General features: G+C 56.3%; 1 protein-coding gene across 1 annotated transcript in view; it reads right to left on the minus strand.

Annotated features, from left to right (window-relative positions):
- The window catches only part of KMT2D (lysine methyltransferase 2D), a 39,053-nt gene extending 22,312 nt beyond the window's left edge, over positions 1–16,741 (minus strand). Inside the window, exons 1-27 of the mRNA XM_040642409.1 lie at positions 16,263–16,741; positions 11,932–12,017; positions 11,546–11,672; positions 11,140–11,363; positions 10,905–11,014; positions 10,571–10,733; positions 10,084–10,249; positions 9,869–9,983; positions 9,573–9,730; positions 9,226–9,371; positions 7,534–9,099; positions 6,332–7,440; positions 5,726–5,839; positions 5,264–5,374; positions 4,567–4,671; positions 3,583–3,764; positions 3,242–3,406; positions 3,041–3,150; positions 2,891–2,938; positions 2,017–2,238; positions 1,673–1,792; positions 1,480–1,584; positions 1,136–1,266; positions 906–1,053; positions 643–708; positions 354–464; positions 12–149 (exon numbers count right to left, since the gene is read on the minus strand). Of these exons, the coding sequence (XP_040498343.1) occupies positions 12–149; positions 354–464; positions 643–708; positions 906–1,053; positions 1,136–1,266; positions 1,480–1,584; positions 1,673–1,792; positions 2,017–2,238; positions 2,891–2,938; positions 3,041–3,150; positions 3,242–3,406; positions 3,583–3,764; positions 4,567–4,671; positions 5,264–5,374; positions 5,726–5,839; positions 6,332–7,440; positions 7,534–9,099; positions 9,226–9,371; positions 9,573–9,730; positions 9,869–9,983; positions 10,084–10,249; positions 10,571–10,733; positions 10,905–11,014; positions 11,140–11,363; positions 11,546–11,672; positions 11,932–11,980 (5,809 nt within the window). The 5' untranslated portion in view covers positions 11,981–12,017; positions 16,263–16,741. The remainder of the gene's footprint in view (positions 1–11; positions 150–353; positions 465–642; positions 709–905; positions 1,054–1,135; positions 1,267–1,479; positions 1,585–1,672; positions 1,793–2,016; positions 2,239–2,890; positions 2,939–3,040; positions 3,151–3,241; positions 3,407–3,582; positions 3,765–4,566; positions 4,672–5,263; positions 5,375–5,725; positions 5,840–6,331; positions 7,441–7,533; positions 9,100–9,225; positions 9,372–9,572; positions 9,731–9,868; positions 9,984–10,083; positions 10,250–10,570; positions 10,734–10,904; positions 11,015–11,139; positions 11,364–11,545; positions 11,673–11,931; positions 12,018–16,262) is intronic.
- Between the last annotated feature and the right edge of the window lie 40 nt (positions 16,742–16,781).

Genomic DNA, 16,781 nt, shown 5'->3' on the forward strand with positions numbered 1-16,781 from the left:
ATTTGCATCACCTTGAAGAAAGGGCCTCTGCAGCGGTGTCCGGCTGCCGTCCGGGCCAGGGGTCCCGCAACCCAGATGCTGCTCTCGTTCAGAACCCAGAACATCCTTGAAGAGCTGCTGCAGGTCCTTGGATTCCATCTTGGGCAGTTCTGTGGGGGGATTGAGGAAGGATGCCGCTGAGGAAGACTGGGGATTTGAGGGGACACCACAGGGCTACAGACGGCCATGGTCAGGGAAGGAGCCCAGGACTCCACACCAAAGAAGCTGCGTAGATAGAGCAGTCCCACAGGTAGGACCTTCTCCTTCTCCCACAGAGGACCCTTACACATGAAGACTGTGGGCCACAGTCTCACCTTCGGTGGGAATCCTATCTAAGTCAGAGCTAAGCATCCCTTCACCCGGAGTGCCGGGCTTCTCGGGGTCACTGGGCACTGGCGATGCCTTGACGCCTCCGTCTTCGGGTCCTGCAATTGCCAGGAGAAGCCCATCAGCCAAGGACAGTGCAGGGGCACCAGCCTGGCCACCCTGAACCACAGACAGCATGACACAGTTTCCAGCCTCCAACTCAGATGGTGCTCAGGGGCAAAACATGTTGACAGAGGCAAAACGAGGACAGGACACAGTCTGCCCAGCAGCTCTCACCTGGTGTATCAGCCTTGCCCTCAGGGCCACGGGATTCTTCATCCGCAACATCTGGACCATCATCTCCTATGAGCAACAGTCCCCACTCCAGTCAGAGATGCCCGACACGTGATGCCCAGAACAGGTCCCCAGCTCCCCAGGCCAGGGCCCTGGCCCACCCTCAATTCCGGGGGACGAGCCTGTTCCCTACCAAACTCCCTCGCCAGCTCCTAAGCATGGGGAAGTTGGATCTCTTCAGACCACCTCATCCCCACATGACTGACCTTTCTGTGAGGTGGGGAGCTCCTTCCTATCTGAGCCTCCATCCCCCTTGGCTTTTGGGGTTCCTAGTCCAAAGCTTGGCCGGCCCACACCAACTGCAAAAAGGGCCTTCCGGCTCAGGTCCAGCAGCTCCTTCCCAAAGAAGGCTTCCTGCAGGAGAAGTAAGAGACACAAGCTTCTTTGTGCTCTGCAGGGCAGGCGCTCCCCTCACCCTGCAGGACCTAAGGCCCACCTGCAGATAAGCAGGAAACATGTCTTCCAGTTTGCTCTTCTTGCGCCCTCGCCGCTGCTGCTTCTTTTTCTCATCCCCATCAGCTAAGCTCTGGTCCACAGGGCCCTCAACAGGCAAGTCCGCAGGCATCACTGGGGACAGAAGGGGAGGTGTCAGCCCCCCTCAGGGGACACCAGGCACACTGCTCCTAACTTGGCTGAGGGACGCTCCCCAACGCAGTTGGGCCCCCCACCCTCTTGGCCCAATGAATGAGCCCTCACCTCCCGGGCCTCCCTGGCAGCGCCCCATAGTTCCTGTGATCCCCACCTTCTCCCAGGCCCCCCTGGAGCCCTCACCCGTCTCACCCTCGTCGGGCTGCCCATCCCCACTCAACACCTCCGCCTGTGCAGCAGGCCCCTTTTTCACACGTGTGTGGGATTTCCGCTGTCGCACCATGAAACCGCCGATGCCTATGAGGAGGCAGAGAGGACGCTGAGAAGCTGCTGGGAAGCTGGGAAGCCATCCCTCGCCACACACCTCCCCGTCCCCGGCCCTCACCAGGCCGATAGGGTTTGCGCTTGCGTTTCTTGCTTTCCTCAGTCTCCTCTCTGCCAGGCTCCACGTCAGGGCTGACGGGGCCCTCCAGTTTCATTTCGCATTCCATGTGTTCCACGCCACCTGTGGTTAGGGATGGGGGGGGGGGGGATCAGAGGCATGGACCCTTTTAACCTTGTCATCCTGCCATCCAAGAACAGAGAGCCCAGTGCCTTGCCACAGAGCCATCTGGCAAGACCAAAGTGGCTTGAGGGGGACCAGGAGTAGCAATGCTGCCCCACCCAACACCCCACTCTCACGGGCACATTCCCGCTCCTTGGGCACTCCCTGAGAGTCCCCAGCCTCACCTTCACCCTTGAGCAGTTCATCAGTGTCCAGGTCCCCATCCTTCTTGTCATCAGGGCCAAGGGCATCTGAGGGCTCAGCACCCTCTAGCCCTGCCTCGCCTGGGAGGCCAAGCCGTCCGCGCCGCTGGCGCCGCTTGTGCAGGGGTGACATGGTCAGGTTACGCAGCACGGCCATGCCTGTTTCTGTCAACCACACACCCTCGAAGCGAAAGTACTGAGGCTCTGCACAAAGGAGAAGAGCATGTAACCCTTGGATAGAGGCCCCAGAGAAACCAGAACTCCAAGTTCCAGCCTAAGTCCCCAGCTGGGACAAAAGCAGCAAAAGACAGGCCAAAGCAAACACTGGGGTATGAGGACTGGAGAGGACAGACCACCAACGGGTGCCAGCTAAGGCCCCGAGTTCTCCATCAGTGACCGAGAGGGGTTCACGGAGATGGCTGCTAGAAGCCTGACTTTGCTCATGACTAACACTAGTTGTTCACCTAACATACTCTCTAGCTGCCTAGGCCTGCCGAATGCCAGCATATGGTGCCCCAGATGCCAGGAGCAGTGCCCACATCATGATGGAGGAGATGGCCCCAGCCTCCTTCACTGAGGAGAAAAAGTTGTGTTCTGTGCTCTCTGGAGATGAGGTTCTGGCAGTGCGAAGGCCATGTTGCCTAGCGGAATGAACTCTACCTGGGAAAATGGAGGCCTTGGTTCTCGTCATATAAGTTTACCACTAACCTACTGGGATGACCATGGGCAGGCCACTCAACCTCTCAGGATCTTAGTTTCCTCCTCTGAATGAGGAGATGAAGTTGGGGGGCTGGAGTGGGGCCAGACGGTGTCTAGGTCTCCTCTGGCCCTGGCATTTGGGACTTCTGTGACTCACCTGGTTCTTTCACCTTCATAGGCACCAACTCTGGAGGGGCAACAGGCGCTATGGAAGAGACAGGCAAACCAAGGCAGCTTGAGGCCCTGTCCCAAAGCAAGGCACCCCTGGCCTGACCCCTCTCCCCTCTCCCCAGCACCTGGTACTCACCAGCAGGCTTTACCACGTAGGGCTGGCAGGAGACACAGTCAAAGCCCTCGTCAGCCGCCTGCTCCACATCGTCCTCTGTGAAGAGGCTCTCGCAGCCAGCATGCATCCACCTGGATGAAGGGAGGCAGGAAGAGATAAGGCCTGACAGCACAAGGAGGAGAACGGGGGAAAGGCCTACGTAAGGGGACGGGGCACCCTCACCGTTCACAGTGGCGGCACTGGATCAGTAGGTCCTCTTCCATGTACGGGGCATGACAGATAGGGCAGGTCACCAGGCTGGCGCAGGGCCCGCAGTGTGTGTAACTATTCTGCCATTCACAGTGGAAGCCAGGGGAGGCGGCCCCACACTGCATACAAGACACACACCTGGTGGGAGCAGAAAGCCCGAACTTCAGCACCTAACCTCCCCAAGGCAACCAAAAGCACCTTCACACGGAGAAGCAACCAGCCCGGCCTTCGAAATCCGGCCTCTGTCATGTGAGCAATATCACATCCCTCCAACATCTCTGGCCCAGGCCCCTCAAGATCCCAGGTCTCCTTACCACTTGCACTTCCAGCCACCCTTGGGCACGGTGAGCAGTGGCGGGTCCAGGCAGTACGTGTGGTAGCTAATGTCACAGTCATCACAGAGCAGCAGGCGTGAGGGGTCCGACGCTTGGCCGCATACCTCACACACGATGCACTCCACGCAACGCCAGCCCTTCAGCAGCATCACCTTGGTGATCTGGGGCAGAAGAGGCAATTCCTCGGGGTCTGACGTACAAGAGAGGGACGCTCTCTTTGGGGAGGGTGGGACTTACCGTGGGTAGGGCTGGAGGACCTCGGTGCCCATCCGAGCACAGGAGGGCCGTGCAGAGCACCCTAATCCCCAAAAGCGTGGTCCTAAACTTAGGCCCCCAGGAATCTCCACCAGAGAACAGCCTCACCCCGCCACCGCCTCATTACAATCTTTCACTAGCCACGTCCCCAGAAAGACTGCAGGGAGAATTAGGTTGTATTTCCCCCAATTTTTCTTGAACATTTTGAACCTGCTACTGTTAAAAGTCAGTGAATGTTAGCAGTGAACAAGTTCTGAATTAATATTAATGAAAGCAAGTGATCACACCTGGGTCAAAAACGGTGCTTTCTCCTTGTAGACATGTGCTTATAATTTTGATTTTATACTTTATCTCCAGGCCATATCATGTTTTCTATTAGCAAAGCTCTCACAGCTTATACAATAGATTAAATTATACCAGTAAATCATGGTCTACCACAAAAAAATTAATAAAGACCACCACGATTTCCAGACTACTTTGCCCCAAGATGAGTTTGATAACCACTAATGACTAATATATAACTTCTATGACCAAAAGCCACTTTAAGTAGTGTGACCAGGTATCAACTATACTCAAATTTAAAAATTCACACACACACACACACACACACACACACACACACACACACAGTGTGACCAGAACAGGGGCCTAAGGTAAGGAATAACTGACCCCATTCCGTAGCCCAGGCCTCTTGGGCCTTGAACTCACCTTGCTGTTGACACAGTAAGGGTGATAGCACTGAGAACACTGGGAACAGGCAAGGAGGTGGCCCTCTGCCCCCCGGCCGAAGCTGCCACATACCACGCACATGTCCTAGAGAAACACAGAGAAACCCAAATGTCCAACCTGGTCTCCTCATCTCAGTCCCAGCGACCAACACTAATCTGAAAGGAGGGAGTCAGGGAACCAAAAACCCAGCCCCCATCATTAGGACACTTAGCCATCACGGGCCTGTTCCTTCCTAGCATGCCTTGCTCATCTGATCATGACCAGGGAATCTGAATTGGTACATCCTGACATGGGTAAAAGGAAGGGGAAGTAAAAGGAAGGTAACAAAGGCAAAGAGCGGTCAGGATGAGAGAGTAGCATATCTGACAAAAGTCTACCAGCTTTAGATCATTCAGGTAAAAAGGTACATTAACTTCCCTAGGCCATAAGCTTCAATAGGGCAGAGACCATTTCTTGCCTTTTTCACTACTATACCCCTTGCTCCTAGCTCAGCACCAAGCTCAGAGGAGACACTAAAGAGAAATTTGATGGACAGACAAACAAAGCTGGATATCCTCAGAAGTAGGTCCTTGGTTTGGGTTTCCTCATTTACCCTCCCACCAAAATATGCACACCCAATGTTGGGTCTGCCAGGTCTCAGTGTTGAGGACGGGACTACACCAGTCAAGTACGGTACCTGCATTAGGACAAACTTGTCTGTGTTGGAGAAAAGAACCACAGTATTTTGCATGGTGTCGTCATCGTCGTCTTCTTCCTCTTTGCTGGGAGAGCTATCGATATCAGCAACCTTACAGGCAGAGAGTTGTGGCAAGTGAGGCAGCTAAATCTGCCCCCACTAAGCTGCTCTCCTCTGTGGTGTTGGGGGAAGGAGGCATGAACCCCTGGCTAAGACGAAGGCCAGGAGCCAGGACTAAGAAGCAGAAGAACACCCCAGCTCCCAACTGGGCCTCAGCCCGACAGCAGAGATTTCAGAGAAGTCTGGGGGCCAGGTGGACAGAAAGAGCACAGACACAGCTGGACAGGCCCTAGGCTAGCAGGCAGGTAGGTAAGCGTGCAGGGGACTGGCAGGATTTAAAGGGTGTTTAATCTTGAAGGGGCCAGCTGAAGCATGTTTGGGAAATGGGAAGCCTCTCCTTACTACCAGAGTCTCAATGGAAGAAGTAGTTGATTTTAGCCGGGCCCGTCCTCTCCCACGTCCTCCATGTGCTCCTCCACGTGGCCGGCGTCTTCCTGGGAAACTACTGCTGCGACCCTGGGTGAGGGAAGAGGACGATTACAACAGCAAGTCAGGAGCTTGTAATGCTACAGTGTGCTGGGTCTGCAGGCTTGGGGGCGGGGAGAGAAGAAACAAATGGACAGAGCATGACAGGTGATAAGGCCCAGGAGTCCCAGTCAGGGCAGGGGAAAAGCCAAGCTCTCAGACTGCAACAGGTGGGTAGCTCCGGCTCAAACCATTCCCCTGTCCCAAGGAGAAAGAGTGGCCAACGTGGCACAATAAGAAAAATGCTGGCTAGAGAGACCTGAATTTCTAGTCCTTACTCTCCTACTGAATAACCACAAACATAGGCAGTTCACATCCCCCTCTATGTATCAGTATTCCCCTTAGAGAAGTAAGAAGTTGAACTGAAGGGTCTCTGACAGTCTAGGATTCAATAAGCCAGGTGGAAAGCTATCAGTGACACAGGACTACACCCCTGACAGTGGCATCACGTTGACCACAACCAGTGGCCGGATAGCCTCTCACCTGTTTGATGCGGGAACGAGCTGGGGAGCTGCGCCGCCTCCCCTTGTCCCCCTCGGCTTTGCCACCGCCAATAGCTGTCCCAGCATCACACAGTAGCGAGTCGTCAGTCTCTGGCAGCGAGTCAGTACAGAGCCGCAGGGAGCCCTCATCTCGGGCTGGACTAACATCTGTAGATACCCCCAGCTCCATGGACAAGGAGCCGCCCCCCTCGGGGTCGGGAGAGCCTAGCAGGGGCTCTGAGCCAGGAAAACTGGCACTGGCATCACCCTGGCTCAGATTAGAGATCTCATTAACGATGTCGGATTTGATGAGAGTGGGTGGGGTAGGGGCCACTGGTACACGTGGCTCCTCTTGCTCTTCACAGGGTGAACCCTGCCCTGCCTGCTTGCCTTCTGGGCCATAGACCTCCATAGGGGTCACAGGGGCCAGCTCCTCGGGGTCCAGGAGCACAGGGGAACCCTTAAGTTCACTAGCCAAACTGCCAGGGGTCTGTCCAGCCTCTGGCTGTGAACCAGGAGTGTCAGTCCCATCCAGAGGGGCTGTGTCTTCCCCCAGACCAGAGAAGTCATCCAAAGCTGGGGCAGGGCTGGGTGCAGGGCAGGAAAGGTTCCCCATGGGGGAGGGAAGAGGACTAGTAGGGCTGGGTTCCAAGGCTGGACACTCAGGTTCCGGGACTTTCTCAGTCTCCATCTCATGCGGCTCAGCCTCATCTGAGACCTCCACTGCCTTCTCCATGGGACTCAGCGGGGAGGGAATGGACAGTGGCAGAGCAGGAAGAGAGCACTGGGAAGGAGGGGAGTTTTGGGGAGGCAGGGAATGCTGCAGGAGTGGAGAACACCGAGAGGGAAGGGGCTCCATCAGGATGGGAGAGGCTGGTCCCATTGGGGAGCCTGGAGATGGAGGGAGGATCATAGGGGGTACAGGCTCAGGGTCAGTGCAGTTAGCTTCTGGTGGAGGGCTGATGGGCGTCTCAAGGATGGGGGCAGCCAACGGCGACTCAGGGTCACTGTCCCCTTTGGCACCAAAGGGGTACTCTAACTCCCCCAAAGGAGACAGAGCCGGCGGGGCCACAGCTGTGATAATGGGTGAGAGTGGAGGAGGAAGAGGATCTGGAGAGAAAGAGAAAAAGGGAGGCTCTTAGATTAGATGTGCCATAAAGAATTAAGACTGTCCCAGATAAGGGGGTGTTAACATCCCCTTACCTGGTGGCATCAGCTGAGGTGACAAGGATGGCTCCCTGGATGGGGACAACGGCAACTCCTCAGGTAGAGGGGACAGAGGTGGTTCCCCAGGCTCAGACAGGGCCGGCTCTCCAAGCAAGGGGGATAAAGGTGGCTCCCCAGGTGGGAGGAACAAGGGCAATTCCTCAGGTGCAGGGCATAGGCCCGGCTCCTCAGGGGGCTCTTCAGGTCGAGGGGACAGGCGCAGTTCCTTAGGCCGGGGGGACAAGCGTGGCTCCTCAGGCACGGGGGACAGGCGCGGCTCCTCAGGCCCGGGGGACAGGCGTGGCTCCTCAGGCCGGGGGGACAGGCGCGGTTCCTCAGTCCTGGGAGACAGGCGCGGCTCCTCTGGCCGGGGGGACAGGCGCAGCTCCTCAGGCCCGGGGGACAGGCGCAGCTCCTCAGGCACGGGGGACAGGCGTGGCTCCTCAGGCCGGGGGGACAGGCGTGGCTCCTCAGGCCGGGGGGACAGACAGGGCTCCGCAGGCCCAGGGGACAGGTGCAGCTCCTCAGGGGCAGGGGACAAGCATGGCTTCTCAGGCCGGGGGGACAGACGTGGCTCCTCAAGCCAAGGGGATAGACGCAGCTCCTCAGGCGCGGGCGACAGGCATGGTTCCTCAAGTGCAGGGGACAGGTGCGGCTCCTCAGGACGAGGGGACAGGCGCGGCTCCTCAGGCCGGGGGCAGAGTCGTGGCTCCTCAGGCAGTGGCAACAGGGATGACTCCTCTAGCGGCAGGGTCACGAGTAAGTCCTCCGGTGGTGGTGAAGCAGGTGAGTCTTCAGGTGGCGGGGAAGTGGGTGAGTCCTCAGGTGGTGGGAATCGGCGTGAAGCCTCAGGTGGAGGGGACGTGGGAGACTCCTCGGGTGGTGGGGACAGGGGGGATTCCTCAGGCGGTGGGGACAGGCGTGACACCTCAGGCGGGGGGGACATAGGTGAGTCTTCAAGTGGTGGGGACATGGGCGAGTCCTCAGGCGGTGGGGACAGACGTGATGCCTCAGGTGGTGGGGAGAGGGGAGATTCCTCTGGTGGAGGAGACAGGGGCGATTCTTCAAATGGTGGGAACAGACGAGATGCCTCAGGTGGTGGAGACATAGGTGACTCTTCAGGTGGAGGAGACATGGGTGACTCCTCAGGTGGCGGAGACAGGCGAGACGCTTCGGGTGGCGGGGAAGTGGGCAACTCCTCAGGCGGGGGGGACAGGGGAGATTCTTCAAATGGTGGGGATAGGGGTGACGCTTCAGACGGTGGAGACAGGGGTGTCTCGAGTGGGGGAGACGGGGGTGACTCCGCTGGTGGAGAGAATGGTGACTCCTCCAGTGGAGAAAAAGGTGATGATTCAGGTGGAGGAGACAGAGGAGACTCCTCAGGCGGCGGAGAGAGGGGTGATTCCTCCGGTGGCGGGGACAGGCGCGATGCCTCAGGTGGCGGGGAGGTGGGCGATTCCTCAGGTGGTGGGGACAGGGGCGATTCCTCAGGTGGGGGCAGCAGTGGCATCTCCTCATTTAGGGGGACCTCCAACCGGGGCTCAAGTTGGGCCCCTGCTCTCCCTGCAGACACAACACACTATGCTCCCACCTAGCCCAGCTCTACTCCACAGAGCAGGTGAAGCAGACACGGCCCCTTGCCACAGAACAGACAAGAATTACTTTCAGGGACCCTCAAACCCCACTCACCTAGTGGTTTGGCTTCACATTGCAGGGGCCCCGGTTCCTTGGGTTGCATAGAGGTCACGTGCCCACCCTTTGGCTGCCCTTGGCATGCAACGTACAGAGCTTCGGGCTCATCAGTGGGGTTATCGCCAGGCTCTGGGGGTGAGAACCTGCAGAGGGTACAGGGGAGCAGGCACCGTGGCTCTCGTCAACTATCAACTCCTAGAGCGCACCCTGGAGCGAGGCGTGAATACTACAGAGCATACTGCCCACCTTGGGGCTCTCCTCTCAAAGTCAACTTGCTTTCACATGTCCCCTGCGGGTCTCAGTACTTCCAACGCCCCCCATCTCTTCCAGTCCACACTACTTACCTGCTACAGACAGGGGGCTGCTGCTCAGCAACAGAACTGACAAGCTGTCCTCCCTGGGCTTTGTGACAGCGGTGACAGAGTGAGTAGTTTTCAAACCACTCAGAGTTGGGATTCAGCTCTGCTGAGCCGGCCCCACAAGCCCGGCATACCCGGCATGCCTAGCGGAAATAAACGGGCAAAACAGGCACTGGTCAGAGAGCAGCCTGGAGGAGAGCACGGGACTCGACACAACAGAGAAACAAGAGGTTGTGGGAGGCAGAGATAGGGAGAGGAAGGCAGAATTGGGGGATATTCACCTTGCACTTCCAAGAGTGAGCAGGCAGTTCCTCCATGGGTGGTTTTAGGCAGAAGGTATGGTACCCTTTGTCACACGTCTCACAGACCAACATCTTAGAGTCATTCCCAGGTTTCCTGCAGGGACATAGGGCACATAACAGGGTCCTTCCTTCCCTTGTTTTCAACCCTAACCCCTGCTTCACCTAAGGCTTCTCTCCTGCCCTCTTCTTCTTACCTGCAGGCTTGGCACACTTTGCATTCAGGGCACTGCCAGCCAGCACGCTTGCGGGCGGTAAGAGCAGTGTCCAGGCAGGCCCCGTGATAGTGATGCCCGCAACTGGTACAGAAGAACAGGTCACACAATTCCCCTGGCCCCTCACACACTGCACAACGAGCCTCCTCTGTAGTGGGAAGAGACAGAGAACACGGGTCAGCTATGGATTCCTTGCAGGACTCAGCACAGTGCTCCCTACATAACAGGCATTCCAGAGACAGAAAATGAACAAACAACAAACAGTTACTGAATATCTGCCTAATATATGCCAGGCACTCTTCTAGGCACTGTGGATGCCATGGTAAACAAGACAGGCAAAAAGTCCCTACGCTCACAAAGTTCACCTCTATTTTAGCAGGGCATACAGACGGTGCTCTGCAGAGCACAAAACCCCCGGGGCACACTTGGCCCCTCATCTGCCCTATGGCCAGAGGATAGGACTTCTTACCCAGATGTGCAGCCCCCTCACTGTGCTCCGGGCATAGCAGCTGCAGTGTTTTCATGGATAAGAAGGAACCGCTGGCAGTCGCACAGGGGAAGTGGTAAAGCCGTGGACATCCGGGTGAGCGGCAAGGGATGGAGGCACCGAGCCTGGTGCAGTGGGAGCAGCGCTGCCAAGGTGGAGACAGAGTGTCAGTGCCCGCCACTCTCTCCAGAGCAATAGGTCAGGCACCAGCTCCGCCTCTGTCTACCCACTGCCCTCCTCGTCCAACCCTCTCAGAAGCCCACCAGCCCTGCTGGCTCTGCCCTTTGCCTGTGCAATTCCTTGGCCCCAGGCCCACCTGTGAGATCCCTGAGAAGATGGCCTTGTCCACACCACATAGTTCTGGGCCCTCCTGCCCCCATACGCCTGCCGACCACGCAGCACACCAATGGTGAGCCCAGCAGGACCCTTTATAATGGGAAAGGGTATAAAGAAAGGACAGAGTTAGCAAAAAGGTAATCTACTGGCTCAGGACCACCCAGCCCTTCCCCCGTTTCCTGCCCAAGTCAGCTGCCCCACCTCCCCTCACTTACCTCCAGGCTCTCCTAGGTGGGCGGGTGTCAGGCCCTCAGGGAAACCAATCTGTGACAGGTCCTCACTGGGCAGCGCTGCTTCATTGGGCCCTGGGTTCCCTCCAGGGGACACCACTGGACCCTGGGGCCAGTCCAATGGCAACTCAAAGCGCCGTAGCTCCCGCTGCCCATGTAGACTGGGCTCCCCGCAGTTACAGAGAGCACAACGCCGCACTGGACCCCCACTGTGGACATACGAGCGTTAGCACCATGCCGGGCCCCTGCCCAAAGGCAACCCTAACATCCCCATGATCTGGCATGCCTATGATTTCCAAACACTCATCTTCCCAAATCTTCCTCCTTGAAAGCTGAAACTCTCAAATTAAATCTGTGTGCCTTTATACCCTCATTTCCCCAAACCAGTTACCTGCAGTCCTGGGGAGGCTCCTGAAGCCTAGGACCTCCAGAACTGGGCACAGAGACCTCCCCCACGTGTGGGTTGGGAAGGTCTGGCTCAGTGGTGCCTGACTCCTCAGAGGCTGCAGGTCCATCAGCTGAATGAATAGACAGAGAAGCACACATCAGCCATCGTCCTCTGTATGACACCAGTCTGCTCTTCAGACCCAGGAGATTAACCAAAACCCTTGGTGGATCACAGTGATGGCAATTTGCCTTTTGTTCCAAAGAACAAAGTCCTCCAATTACCTGTCTATTACACAGACTTAGCTCCCGTCCTTGTGCCAGGACCAGAAACCTAAGGTTGCCTGGGAAGGACAGAAGGCTGCCAGCAAACCCAGAATTTGCCCTCCTCACCTGCCGGTTCTGAATCTTTATCCTCACCAGGCGGCTTCTGGCTGTCCATCCCTCTCTCCGACTGGGCAGGGCCCTCTCGGGGAGACCTGTCAGAGCCAAAAAGAAAGATCTATATGTCCGGTAAGTCTCCCCAACTAAACACTTTCCCCAGAATCCTAGAAGGAAAACAGCTAGTGCTAAATAGACTTTGCAGAAAGCCGAGAAAAGCCATACCTACAAACTCCTGTTCTAATGACAAGGAAAGTCTTTCTCCCTAACCCTTATCCCACTGCTTTACTTCCTCCCCGGATAAACACATACCCTATTCTCCCACTCTGGATTCTCAGGGGATCCACTCCCCTTTCCCGCTTCCTACCTCCTACCTAAGAGTTCCCAGGGCAATAGCACCCAACTGGAAGCACATCCAGTCTCTACCTAGTACCACCCTCTGCCTCATGTCTGAGTTCTTGGCTCCTGGTGGGCCCTATTCCCTGGCCTTTTTCTTCGGATCTCAAGTCAGCTACCATCCTAGAGGTATGTCAGTGCCAACCCAAGAGTAGCCATAACCCAAGTCTGAGTCCAGTCAAAATCCCTCTCCCAGAGACAGAGTCTGAGGTCTTGCAGGATGGAGAATAAATTACTGAAACTAAAGCCCAGCTATGGATGGATCTCTCCCACTTCCACTGGTTTCAACCAGGAGATCCCAATCACAACAGAAGAAACTCCCCAATTTCCCCCCACTGCCCATCCAAATCCAGCTCAGACCCCTGCTGTGACGGAGCTCAGGATCTCACCCAGCCTGAAGGCCTCAGGTCGTTGCCCTTAGCAACGCCAACTGCCCTTCCTCCTCAGAGGTCCCTAGTAGTTAACAGAAGTGGGCCTTAAGAGTTACTGAGCATGTGTAGCCAGGCTTGAGGCTAGGCATGCTGGGAGTTGTAGTCTCAGGAAGCACACTGCCACTTGGAGGAGTTCTAAACCGGGGAGGACACAGCAGAGCAGAGTAGCTTCCTTCCTCTTCCGTCAAGCAGGGTTTCCACACACACTATGGGGGTGGGGGGTAACGGTCCCCTCTTCTACAATATGCCTGCCTATACCATAGCCAAATAAAACACACTAAAGTTATACCTAAGAAGGCTGAGACCCACCGTTTGGGCATATTTTCCTAAACCCCAGAGGGAACTAAGCACAGTACAAAAAAGAGAGAGGTGAAGAGTTACAGAGGTGAGGAAGAAGAAAGACATCTTACAGAAGAAGGGAGAAAGGGATAGGTGCCAGCAGCTCTTAATGGGAAAGGTGGGGCTTAAGCAGAGAAAAGAGAGCATAATGCTCCTAAGGATGGGGGGGGGGTGTGTGCCACGGGAAGGGGAAAATCCCTAAAACAACTCTAAGTAAGTTTGAGAAATTTATCTCCCCCACCTTTTCCACTCCTCTTATGTAACCAGAGGGGACCACACCAACCTTAGTAAGGACAAGTGTCTCTTTCCAAACCAAATACCCCAGTGGTCGGCCACTGGGGTTGAGTGACTGGGGCAACCCTCAAAGGTGCCCAGGATTGGTGAATCAATTACTTAAGAACCACAATTATCAGTCCTCTTTCCCNNAGCTCACACTCCATTTCCAGAGACTGGCAATGCACCTTCTGTGGCATATCACAAGAAAAGAAATTTTGTTTTACTTTTTTTCCCCTCACACTATCAGAATCTACTAGATTGGGAAAGATACAATGTTACCTCCCTTCCCAGGTCATCTCTTTCCCAAACCTGCCACACAACCACACCTGAAAGGAAAGTAGGGTGGTCATCTGGCCAGCCCACAGAAAAGTTGCTCTGGAACTTCAAGGGGCCCTTAGAAGCCACCGTTGGGAAGCAGGGGTTGGAAGTCAGGGCACCAGCCAGGCCCCTCTTCCTATTCAGTCATTCAAGGTCTGATCACACCCAGAGACTTCAAAGTTGCCTAAATGTGTACACCGCTACATGCCCCCAAAGATCCTCCACCAGCTCTGTTCTCAAAGTTAAGCCAAAGGAGTCACAAACAGTAAGAAATAAAAAGCAACAGTGATAATACAGTAGGTGGGAGGAGGACTGCCTCGCACAAGGCCAGAGGGACAAATTCCTCTGCCCTCCCCCGAGCGCAGCCCTCTCAAGCTGGTAAGGCTGGCACTGCTTGGGGAGGTACAGAAACCACCTTCGTCCAGCCTTGGAAGACAGAGTACCATCATCCTCCAAAGCCAGAGCCTTATTCATGGGGCCATGGAAGACAGACCAAGAAGCAAAGAGAACAGTGCCCTCCAAGCTGTACCAAAAAGAATCTAGGGGTACCTCCAAGAAGCCTGGGCTCCATTTCTCTACCCCTGCAGTCTAGCACCTGCACCCCAATGCTGAGTCCCAGTTGCCAGGCCCTTGAATGGACCAAAACAAATAAAGACCACAGGTTCCCCTGTCCCATCTTTCACTGCCAGAAACCACACACACACACACACACACACACACACACACACACACCAAGGGTTTTTTCCCTGGATCTAAACTGGGTTAATGCCTAGCCAGGATTCCTCTGGGGAACTAGAGATCCCAGAGAAGTACAGATCTAGGGAGTAAAACTGTGCTGGCTTCCCTTAGTCCTGGGCCTAAGAGGCCCAAAACAGCAAAGAAGAAGACACGGATTCATCTCAACCCACTCTCCCCCCTGCCTCCCTCCCAGACCAACAGCTTTAACTCCATTTTCCCAGCCAAAGGGGAAATGGAGGCTTGGAGAGGTGAAAGGCTGAAACAGGCCCTTGAGTGAACAGCTCTTCTGTAGGACTCAGGACTTCCTGGTTCCCAGCCTGAGAATCAAACCACACCTCTCCCCACCCCCATTTTGGGCCGGCCCTCCAGGAAGAATCCAAATGGCAACACTGGCACTGTCGACCCTCTGGACAGTCTCTGGGTCATCCTGGGGTTAGCCACAGCTAACAAGGAGAGGTCCCTCCTAAGGAACTTCTTTGGGAACAGACAACAGGAGGGACGCTGCTGAGGAGGTAGGAGAAGAGAGCATGGGTGACAGCTAGCCTCACTCTACCACCCCTGTAGCACCTCTCACCTCAGGGTTACCACCCAGAAATCTTTCAAGAGCAAAATGCCTATTTTCCTCCTTTCCAAGACCAGCCTCGAAGGGATCTAGCCTATGTATGTTGGAGGGGGTGGAGTGAGGGAGCAAAACACACCAGCCAAATCCCTGCTGGGCAGCATGACAGCTGTGAGAGGGGCTGTCCCAGCCCAGGGCCCAGAGGCATGAGGCTCATGCTGCACCCTTCGTACACTCACATACACACCCCTTCTCCCCAACACCTCCTGCCAGGGTTGGAAACACACGCTTCAGCAGCAACAGCTCTGATCAGGTCATTTCTCCTCCAAAGAGGGACAGGCCACACTATTCTGCAGGCTTGGGACAGGATCAGAGAACCAGTTAACAGTCCCTGATTGAAAAGGGTTGGAGAGGTCTGGGAGGGGCCTGTGGGATTGGCCAGGGACTTATGGGCAACCAGCTCTCCACACCAGGCCCAGAGAAAGCGGGAGACAAAAGCCATTTTTTGCAGCCCACATTCGCAGGGAGCAAATCTCAACGGCCTCCTCTATAATCCCCTAGAGATTATGTCCATCCCCAGAGGAGGGGAGGCAAAGGAGGCTAAGACAGCACTAGGCCTCGCTGGGGTCACTTTGCCAGGCAGGGGCAGTTTAAAGTTGAACAGCAAGGCCAGAGCTGCCCCCAGCCCCGCCTCCTTCTTGCCCCAGCCACCCCCTTCATCACACTGGTCAATTTCCACACACTCTCCCCTTTGCACAGTGAAATAAGGCCTGGTGAAAGACCTAGGGTTCCTGGAGTCTCCCAGAGACTGTTTCTGGGTGCCCAGATGGGCAAGAACAACCTTAAAGTCCAACCTGGCAGTAAGTCTGACCTGGCAGTGGCACTCTATCCTCCCTCCCAAAGTTGTTCTGTTCCCAAGACCCACAAGGAACCCTGAGGGAGAAGCAGCCAACTGGGATTGGTGCTGGCATCAGGGCCTGGGTCCTAGTTTAGCAGAGCTTCCCCCCAACACAAAAATAAACAGGCAGAAAGGCGATCTGGCCAGGTTCCCAAACTCCCGTGGTTCCCTGAACCCCCAGTCTTTAAAGAGGCACACCCCAGACACCAGGCCTCAGTTCTGCCCAGACGACTGGCTCAGGTTCCCTTGACAGACCCTGCCAAAGGAACCCTCCTCAGCTCTGGCACCCCTTTCTCCAACCTAAAGGCCAGCTCCGGCCAAGATAGTCCATCTGGCTATGCCCCCAGTCCAACCCTTTCTGGGCCCTGGCTGGGCAGACTTCACTCACCTCTTCACAGGGCGATCCAGAAATCCTCATCCGAGAACATGGCCAGAGCCCGGGCCGCTCCCCGACCTCCAACCGCCAGAGCGATCACAGCCGCCCCCCGCACGGGGGGGCTTAGGGGGGCCAAGAACGGTAAATCCAGGTCGGAGTGGCCACCCTCCTCCCCCAAAAACAGCAAGAAGCCAAAGAGGGGTTCTCTGCCTCGGGTTCCAGCAGTTTAGGTTTCCATGGACAGCCCCAGGGCGGCGAAGCCCGAGCGGACACAAAGAGAGCACCGGTGGCTTTGATCTTGGGCGAGCAGGCTCCGCATCCGCGTCGCCGGGCGGCCTCTTAGTCCTAGGGCCGGGCCAGCGCCCCGGCCGCCCGCGCCGGGCTCGGGCGGAACGTCGAGGCTCTCCAGATGGAACGTCGAGGCGCCTCCCCAGCAGCCCGGAAGGAATGCCGCGCCGCCCCGCGCCGGGCCCGGATGGAACGTGAGACCCTCGCTGGAGCGCCGAGCCCCTCTCCCCGCCCGGGCCGGCC

This window comes from Ursus maritimus, unplaced genomic scaffold (genome assembly GCF_017311325.1).
Source record: "Ursus maritimus isolate PB19 unplaced genomic scaffold, ASM1731132v1 scaffold_26, whole genome shotgun sequence".
Classification (NCBI taxonomy): Eukaryota; Metazoa; Chordata; class Mammalia; order Carnivora; family Ursidae; genus Ursus; species Ursus maritimus.